The sequence below is a fragment of the Etheostoma cragini genome, chromosome 1 (genome assembly GCF_013103735.1).
Source record: "Etheostoma cragini isolate CJK2018 chromosome 1, CSU_Ecrag_1.0, whole genome shotgun sequence".
Classification (NCBI taxonomy): Eukaryota; Metazoa; Chordata; class Actinopteri; order Perciformes; family Percidae; genus Etheostoma; species Etheostoma cragini.
In genome coordinates, this window is record NC_048407.1 from 33084916 (window position 1) to 33094903 (window position 9988).

Here is a 9988-nt window from a genome sequence, read left to right on the forward strand (position 1 = left end):
TTGGAAAAAGGCTGCAATGAAACAAAGAGTGAAAAATTTAAAGGGGTCTGAATACTTTCCGTACCCACTGTATCTATAGTATCTATCTATCTATCTATAGTATCTATCTATCTATCGTATCTATCTATAGTATCTATCTATCTATCTATAGTATCTATCTATAGTATCTATCAATAGTATCTATCTATCTATCTATAGTATCTATCTATCTATAGTATCTATCTATCTAAAGTATCTATCTATCTATCTATCTATAGTATCTATCTATCTATCTATCTATCTATCTATAGTATCTATCTATAGTATCTATCTATAGTATCTATAGTATCTATCTATCTATCTATCTATAGTAACTTGGACCTTGACCATATATTTAAGTGAAGTCCATTCTGCTGCTTTTAGTATTCTGCTAACATACTGTACATTAAAGTGGTTGTTGAATTTAAAACAAATGAAATAGCTTCCTAATGTTTTTTATTGAACATTGAATTAAATATATAAGGCAGCACTAAAAGAAGAATGACAGTTAACATTTTAAAATGTAGCTTTTCTGCTGAAATTTTCTTTCAACGAACACAAACAAATCTCCTGGGGTCTTTCTCACTCTGATGCAGCCTTCCGCGATGTCGTTATTGCACCCGGTTGATATCGCGATGACAATAAAAAGCGATGTGTTGTGCATCCCTAGTCCAAGCCTGTGCATGCCTACTGCTGTCTGTCTGTCTGTCTGTCTGTCTGTCTGTCTGTCTGTCTGTCTGTCTGTCTGTCTGTCTGTCTGTCTGTCTGTCTGTCTACTCACTGCTGCTCTCAGGCTGGAGGAGGTCCGGCTGCAGGGCTGCTATGTGTCTGTACCAGCGCAGAGCGTGGACATGCTGTGGGTCTGGGGGCCTGTGGAGGAGCTTAAAGGCTTTCTGGTCGGCCTGGGACGGGCTGAACCCTGCCAGGTAGCTGCGGGACGTTAGGTAGTCATTCAGGGCCGCTGCCAGCGCGGCCTCCTCATTTATCTGTAGCAAGAAGCCATGCTCAAAGGCTGCAGAAACAAGAGGGCAAACAGTCGCAGAAGAATTACAGACTAGGCTGCAGCAGCATGAGGAAAACACTACCAACAGCACCACGAGTTCACCACAGCCGAGACCTTCTGTGTTCAGCAGCAGGTCAGCACACTTCCAACTCAAATTATGTAGAAAAACATAAAATCCTGTAGATTATATGACGCAAACGCCCGGTGCCCCGGAAGAACAGACAGGCACATATTCCAGTCTCTGACCGGGTGTGATCCTTTAGATTTCTCTCCTCTCGGTATCGTGTGATAACTTAAAAGTCGATCTACAAATGATGTTTTGAATGTTGTGGACTGATGGAATACTTCGTAAAACGCAGTAAAAGGAGAAGTGGTGTTGTTTTATTACAGTACAGATGTTGCAACATGTGTCTGACAGCAGCTGTGTCTCTGGCCATGGTGCTGGGTGTACAGCAGTCACTGTAGGGCTCAGAAACAGGACATGGAACAGAGACCATGTGACACTAAAGGGCAACGGGCTCTAAGTGGGATCTAAAGAACTATAATAATGCTAAAAAAAGTAAACTAATGTCTAAAAGTTCCAAAATACTAATCAATCTTAATCAGAAAATGTGTTCTGACCCCTTCAATAACCATTCTTTATCAATGATTAACAAAGTCGTTTCTGTCTGTACAAAACACAACTCCCAAAGAATGAAACGAAGAGTGAAAGTGAAACGGACCGGATGGAGTTTCCAAAACAAGAACACTAAGTGTGAAACCAACAAAGTCAAACTGAAAGTTAAATGGAAAGTTGAATAGATTTTCTACGCCTGCATTACCAATAATGAAATAAGATTGAAAATGAAACAAAGTAAGCAACACAAGTCTAGACACAAATGAGGGTTAACCACAAAGTGACAGCTTGATGAAAAAGTAGACCTAGACGGTTTAATTAGAGACCACATCTTCATCTGGATGATCTTGATTAAAAATGTGCTCCAAAACATAAAATTCAACGTGGTTCTTGTGCAGCTTATGATGCAAAATGGCATTAAAAACGTTAAGATATGCTGATAGACTATAAGGCCGTCCTTAAGCATGTCATCCTGCATCACTTACCTAAAAATACATCGTTACATAGTACTAACCAGAAGTGAGCTCATCTGGGTTTTAGGACATTTTATAATTGAACCTTATGTGCAAGTTATTTAGAGATGAGTGAAATAAAAGGACAATGTCGAAGAGAAATGTAACTGATCGAACTACAGTAGATGATGCAACTGAGAAAAACTGAAAGTAGGAACCAAAAACATTCATATATATATATATATATATATATATATATATATATATATATATATATATATATATATATATATATATATACACACACACACACACACACACACACACACACACACACACACACACACACACTACAGGCCAAAATTGGAAAAAGATGAACATCAACACAATATTAGGACGGATTTATAATAATATTAATATATTTGTATGGCAAATATAAACACAAAAGTTACAAAGCGACAAAAAATAATATAAATTTAATTCTAATAAACATTTAAAGACCTAGGAAAGGTTGACATTAGATATTATACAAACCGATCCTGTGAGCGCATGGAGAGTGTGGATGACAGTATGTATATTTGTCTAATTTTAACATAACATTATTATTATTAACATTATCAATAGTGTCTGCAGTCAACCAGGCTGTGTAGCAACATCTGCCCAGATGTCAAGACAACCATTATAACGTGGTTAAAACAGTTGAGACAGAGTAACGTTAACGGAATAAATATATATTGTCATTATTTTAGTAAAGACATTACAGTTTCGGGGGTTATACCAGCATGTTATGCCCTACTTATTGCATTTATTCTCATATTTATGTCCCTTTAACGCCACAGTTTTAGTTAATCACAGTCGCATAGTACAGTTCCCATTTCCATAACGCGCCCAACCAAACCCTGTTCAAAATTCAGAACCAGTTTTAACACCTGACATTTGAGTTTTCTAAATTAAACACTGACATATGGAATACGTGTCCTGAAGCGAAAAGTGTCGCCTTTAAATCTAGAATATCTGTGGGTCGTATTCATTGACCTGCGCGTCCTAACCGTTACATTCAGCTCCATTAACTGGGAGTTTAAATAGGCCGATTTTTAAAGGAGGTTTGGTTCATCCTTCACTCTCCGGGTACCTTTACCGGAGGCTTTGCACCACAGCTTCAGAAAGCTAACAACGCTACTGTTAGCTTGTTAGCTTTGACAGTTCGTCACAACCTTCTAACTAATTTTCATGTAGGTGTCTTTAGGGTGAAAAATAGACATTGTTTACCGTACCTGGCTCTCCTGGGGTCGACATGGCCACAGTGCTGGATGGTTGGATGCTGATGCAACAATAACGTGTCCGGAAGAAGAAGCCGTGCGCTAAATGCTAACGGTAGGAACCGGAACCAATGTGTTCGAACATGAGAGCGGCGAGGGGGGGGACATTAATGAGTGACGGATCATCCATGCGGAAGTTAGTTTTGTTATCACCTGCAAGAAGGTGGATGTAACTACTCCAAACTATCTAACGCGTCCAAATAGATAGATAAATAGAAGGTTTATTGTGAACACAGCGGCTACACGAAGATTGTATCTGTCAGTGTGCAGTAAGTTAAAGCGGAAATGTCAAACATTAAAGAGTACGTGGATAAACTGGCTCGTGTTTATGAGCGATACACCGAGTACGTGAAGAGAAACCCGGCCGCGACAGCCCAGCTGGAGAGCACGGTCCGGACCCTCTCCTACCTGATCGCAGGTCAGTGGCAGCGAGCTGGTCCTGGTTTCAATGGTCTAAGGGGACCAGATGTCTCTGACAACATCCGGGGACATTTGCAGCTCAGAAGCGTAAATAAACCTCCAAAACACGTCATGGTTTTATTTTTGTAAAACTGAAAACGGGGACACTAGACCTAGACCCTGACCCCTAGACCCAAGGTCTGATCCTAGCATCCCCCTCTGCTGTTACTTCCTACTTGTAGTCCACTACACCTCAGAGGGGGATGTTGTAATCTTTACTGAACTACATTTATCTGACAGCTTTGGCTTTATTGCTTCAGGCTTGTTTCTGCAGCAGCTCATTGAGAACCAGATACAATATTAGTTCTCTTAGTTCCCTAATAGAAACTATTAGGGAACTAGTTTCCTTTGACATTGATGCGGGATTAAACGAGATCTCTGCAGTCGGCAGCAGAGAAACAAGCTACAATGGAAGTTAATGGGACAACTGTCCAGCTTGTATTATTATTATATAATTATATTATTATATATTATATATTATTATATTATATCAGATTAATATTCTAAGTGTCTGACAACATCATGGAAAGGGTTTCTAAGGAGGTCGACCTTTCTGTTAAAGATTAAGATCCTTTTTTTAAAACATAAAAGTCTGAATAAAAATGTTGTTAGCTAAACCCACCAGACTCCATGTAAATAATCAGTGATTTTAGCATCGTAACACACGGCTTTCTAAAACCTCTCTGAGCTGCCTGGAGGCTGCGGGTGGAGGGTGAGAGACCACCGGCTCCGTTTGGTCAATGCTTTCTTTCTTTCATTCCAATTTCGGGTCTGTCAGTCACAGTGAAAACCGGGGACAGGTCCAGCCCGGGACAAGTCACCGGAACCGGAACCGGGGACGTGTGGTCTCCCTATATTAATCATTAATGACGCAGAGACGTTACTGCCCCGCTGTGTGGGAGCGTAACGTCACTTCAGACTCGAGCTAACTTTGTCCAAGAGATAGTTTTATCTTCACTTGACACTACTAGAAAAGCCGTGACACGAGGGCTGCACAGTTAGTCGCAATTTTATCGAAATCCCAATGTGTGCTGGTGCAATATCCAAAACGAAGGGAGGGGCAATATTTGTTAAAGGCAAAGTATGTGTCAAACCCTTAGAATTAGGTATTGTGGGGCTGCAGAGACGTCCCCGCCTACAAAGGTGGGGGTCTTAGTAGCTCAGTCTGTAAGGAGTTGGGTCAGTTCACTTCCTGGGCCCTGCCAAGGTGCTGTTGAGCAAGGCACTGAACCCTCAACTGCTCGGGGCGCCTTTCACTCTGACCTCTCTCCATTAGTGCATGTGTAATAATAACAGAGTGTAAATTGTAGTTCCACTTGTGGGATTATTAAAGTAAACATAATTATTATTATTATTATTATGATGCCCACATTCTTTCCTATTTGGGGCCAAAATGTGTCTCGAAGGAAGACCACCGGCCAAAAATGAATGTTGGTGTTGAAGAAAACTGTAATTCTTGCCTTTCTACATAGACTGGATGTAATTTAAATGGGAAGTTTCACCGCTCTGTGCTTTACGTTGCCGTTAAACTCAGATTACGTGTTTCTACCTGCACAAATTTAACGTTTCGCTTACTCTTAAAATAAGATGAAAATAAACATGAGCATGGGAAATCAATGGCGGGCCAAAGAGTAAAAAGAGCGCAGGCTCTAAATTGGGCAGCCTTGCTATTAGGGTTGGGCTTTATTTGGATTTTAACTACCCTGATTCCAATTCTGAGTCTTCCTTTCGATTCCGGTTCTTATTGATTCTCGATGCCGATTCTTTCAGTGGTCGAGTTGAAACGGATCACATGCTCATTTTCCCAAATCACGCCTGATTTCCACTGACTGCGGAACGGCTGCGGAGCTGCTCCGGCGATCCCCGGCCCTCCGGAGCAGCTCCGCAGCAACGCAGCACGCGGCAGATAGCGTGGGACAGGAGGTCAAGTACACAAACACAAAGAAATTACATCCGCTTAATTTTCAAAATAAAACCCACCGTGCTCACGGCGGATCATATTTCTCTGCACTACACCTTGAAAATGTCACAACGACCGACCTGAAGTCAACAGGTCGGAGGTTTTGGGGCTCTGTGTGTAGAAACTACATTCTGTTATATCGCGCGATCACACGTGAACCTGCGAGATCTCGTGGGTCCTCGTGACTTCAGCTGTCAGTCACGGCCATACCTGTTTCCACAACAAATCCAGACCCTGGGGGGTATCGACGGACTGGGGGGCACGGCGCCGACTTGGAGTCGTTCCGCAGTTGGTGGAAATCCGGAGTAAGAGGAAAGGTAGTGGTGGTGGTTTGCAGTTTTACGGGGCTTCGTCGCAGTAAAGCTCATTAATGAGCAGAGATGAATGTATGACTATGAATATTTTGATGTATATCTGTGACTGTGATGCATGAAAGAAATTGGTTTTGTTTTGAAGTATGGCTTTGATCTTATTTAGTAGAGGAAATCGTAAATCTGCTATTTGCACCGGCCCTGGAGTCGCCCACATGTTGACTGTACATTTGTCTTTTAACCGTTTTTAACCCCGTGCTGGTCGTTGTGTCTGTAACTCTCGCAGCTAAGGAAGATGCTCAGTGTCCAATGCAAATTTCTCCTCAGGGAGACCAATAAAAGGACTTTGACTTTGACTTCATAATGTCAAATAAAGCCTCACCAGAGCGCCTCTTACTGTGCTCCAAGGCTGCGGGGCTCTGGAAACCAAACGTGTGCATATTAAATTGTGAAGCAATGATAGTATTTTAAACCAAAATCCTTCACAAGATTCCAATAAAGAACCGATTCCTCTTTTATCATTAACACTTTATCATTAAAATGTGTTTCCATAGAAAATAATACAAAAACGACCATTCCCTCCAATATCGTGAATCACGTCGCCATCACAGTATCAGTCAAAATAATCGCAGGTACATATTTTCCTTCTGTCGTGCAGCGCTAATCGACACCAGCTTCTTCTTCTTCTTTAAGCCTTTCTGTTTTCAGCACATGATGATTGGCTCTTGTTTTTCAGGGCGATTTGCTGATTCTCATGAAATATCGGAGCTAGGTGAGTAAAAGTATATAAATATAAGATATATATATATATATAAGATATATAAAGATTAGGTATCAGCTCAAATGTAAGTTTTAATACATAATTACCCAACCTGCACAACCCACAACCCTTCAGAAATGTGTAATCAGCTGTTATAATGCCGTTCTCATGACTATTTTAACAGAGTCTTTCAGACACTAAATGTCGTAATTATGTATGAAATAAGTCTGGCCCTAAAAAAAGCAGAATTAAAGGATTGAAGACTGATTGGGTACCAGATTAACCCTGTGTTGGTGGCTTTGTGTCTTCTCCAGTGTACTCCGCCTCCAATCTCCTGGTGCTCTTCAACGACAGTATTCTGCGTAAAGGGCGGAGATGTGTCTTCCCCGTGGTGAGCACCGCCCGATAGAGCTCCGATCATCTCAGGCTGCATTCACAGAAATAAGTGCTTGCTGCACACATACAAACTTCTATCCCCAAAATGTGTCAAAGGAGAAACCCATGTGGCCAAAGGGGAAAGAAACCGGCTGCGGTTTTACCAGCTGGAGGAATAAACAGAAGGTCTTATCTAGTTTTCTAGTAAGGCGAGGCAGCTTCATCTGTAGAGCACATTTCAGCAACAGGGCGATTCAAACGTGCTTTACACAATTTATAAAATAGATAAAACACAAGTGTAAACTTGAGACTACCTTCCCACTAGTTAGTCCATGTTAGTGCTACCTTTGGTGATCCCCTCAGTGTCTATAACCCTTCATGACTCTATGTTTAGAGACGTTACCTGTCGTCTCCTCGGACTCTTCTTCACACTAATTAAGCCGATCTAGCGCTCCCTTTCGTGTCTGTTTTCGACACTACACATTCACACTTTTTTTTTTTTAAAGTGCTACCCTTCCAGTCTGTCTTTCTCTGTCTTTCTCTGTATAAAACCCTAACCCTAAAAAAAACTAACAGATAAAACATAAGTGTCATAAGCATTAAAAACCGATAAAACACGTGAATAGACAGTGAAAAATAAAAACATAAAAACACATAAAACACAAGAATAAAAGTTCCAGTGCGGCATAAGTAACTAGTGTCCCTGTTGTGTGTTCAGTCCCTCTCTCAGCAGAGACTCCTCAACTGGCTGTGTGTGTTGGAGCACGTGGAGGTTTTCCTGGAGATGGGGGCCTGCAAGCTGTGGGGGGACGTGGGCCGCTGGCTGGTGATTGGACTCATTCAGATCTTTAAGTATGCTTTTCCTCCTCTGGTGACCTGTCGTCTAATCAGAAGAACACACGATCCCGTCATGAATTCTCAGAAGCATGACATACTGTTTCTTGTGTTTCTCAGTTTAACTTTATTTGAAAGGACTAACCGAATGTCCTTCTCAACCTCATCTCCAGGGCAATTTTTCGCCTCATCCTTCTTCTGTGGTACAAATCCGGCATCCAGACTTCACCGCCCATAATCCCCCTCGACAGAAGTGCAGAAGTTGTCGGTGAAGGTCAGTTATTCTCTCTCTCTCACTCGCTGTTTTCACTTCCTTTAAAAAGCTGTAGTCCATCCATCCATCCATCCATCTCTGTCAGAGTTTCCGGAGGTGGGCGGGGGGGGGGGGGGGGGGGGGGGGGGGGGGGGGGGGGGGGGGGGGGGGGGGGCAGCAGCTCCTGCAGGGGACTTTATTCTGCACATGAAACGATTATTCCTCAGTCCCTGCCTTGGAGAAGTGGTGTGTGTGTGAGGAGTGAACCAGATTGTATCGTGTCCACGTCCTCTTCTCCACAGATGGCGTTGACGGGGAGCAGCAAGATGACGCCTGCTTTGTGGGCCAGAGGTCGGGACGAGTTATTAGACCACTAGGCAGCGGTAAGACTAGTTGAAATCATAATAAATAGGCATCATCTTGATATACTTTGGAGATTCACATGGGCGGAAAATTAGAGATGCTTGAGCTTATTAAAGGAGAATTCCAGTCAATTTTAACACGTAGCTCAGTTGTTTGTAAATGTGGAGGTCTGTCAGTAGAGAGAAAAACTAACCAATCGGTGCTGCCTACACCGCGTTATCCTCCTGCTAGAGTTAGCACCCAACAGGCTTAACCAGGGCAAGTTTTAAACCTGTTTTTAGCCTCTAAACAGGCCTGAAATGTCATTAAAATACCTCCCCATGTGCAGATATTCCTAAATCCAGGGAATCTGACTGATGGAGATGTGACAGAAAGGGAATACCAGCTGTTTTGTTGATGTATTCATGTTGCAATTTGACAGAAAAAAGAGTGACTAACCTTGTGACTTGCCGCTGTCCTTGTGGTAACCTTGTGCCCCCCCCCCCCCTCTGGTCTCTGTGGTGCAGCGCCCGGCCTGCAGGCCCGGCTGTGGGGGGCGCCCGGTCAGAAGAAGACGAGGAGCAGCTTAAGTGATGAGAAGCTCCACAGCCAACCAACGCAGCTGAGGCTCCAGGAGACCCTGGCTGAGTCCGTGTACATCGGACGGCCGCTTGTCCACTGTATCCTTGTCCCGTCTTCGCACCACTCCACCCGGGTATACAGGAGAGTCGACGTTTCTTCATCAGTCTCCCTTAAGGGGAAATTAGTTTTGGACACGGAGTAACATTGCTGCAAAAGTTACAACAGACACACAACAACAAGCGCAGGGTTAAAACAATGAAAAGACAAATGTACAGTATAAACATATGGACTATATGTATAATATATGTATACTACATGGGTTACTCAAAGAGCTGGGCAAGTTGCAGATTACCAATGACCATTTTCTATACTAAATAAGATAAAACCTTCTTCTGTTCACCAATACGTACCTTACAACCCCTCAGTCCTACTTCCATACGCATCCATGCACTCAGTCCTAGTTAAAATTACAAACCATTTCATTTATCCATTCATAAATCATAAATCACAGTCACAGATACACATTAAATAATTCATAGTCACACGTTCATCGCTGCTCATTATATATAGTTGGTACAGGATGTAGTTACATATTGAATTTGAAAACACACTAGAGAACAGAACTGCCAAGGCGGCACAGTCCTCTAAATCAGGGGTCTTCAATGTTGTCTAAGCCAAGGACCCCTTAACTGAGACAGAGCAGG

At 42.4% G+C, this 9988-nt stretch overlaps 2 protein-coding genes across 2 annotated transcripts in view; one reads left to right on the plus strand and one right to left on the minus strand.

Annotated features, from left to right (window-relative positions):
- cars1 (cysteinyl-tRNA synthetase 1) overlaps positions 1 to 3493 on the minus strand; it is a 28497-nt gene extending 25004 nt beyond the window's left edge. The window contains exons 1-2 of the mRNA XM_034889349.1: positions 3364 to 3493; positions 800 to 1030 (exon numbers count right to left, since the gene is read on the minus strand). Of these exons, the coding sequence (XP_034745240.1) occupies positions 800 to 1030; positions 3364 to 3385 (253 nt within the window). The 5' untranslated portion in view covers positions 3386 to 3493. The remainder of the gene's footprint in view (positions 1 to 799; positions 1031 to 3363) is intronic.
- Positions 3494 to 3509: 16 nt separating this feature from the next.
- The window catches only part of pex16 (peroxisomal biogenesis factor 16), a 9365-nt gene continuing 2886 nt past the window's right edge, over positions 3510 to 9988 (plus strand). Inside the window, exons 1-8 of the mRNA XM_034889475.1 lie at positions 3510 to 3826; positions 6875 to 6910; positions 7213 to 7289; positions 7992 to 8125; positions 8281 to 8381; positions 8663 to 8743; positions 9230 to 9482; positions 9710 to 9744. Coding sequence (XP_034745366.1) covers positions 3694 to 3826; positions 6875 to 6910; positions 7213 to 7289; positions 7992 to 8125; positions 8281 to 8381; positions 8663 to 8743; positions 9230 to 9482; positions 9710 to 9744 — 850 coding nt within the window. The 5' untranslated portion in view covers positions 3510 to 3693. The remainder of the gene's footprint in view (positions 3827 to 6874; positions 6911 to 7212; positions 7290 to 7991; positions 8126 to 8280; positions 8382 to 8662; positions 8744 to 9229; positions 9483 to 9709; positions 9745 to 9988) is intronic.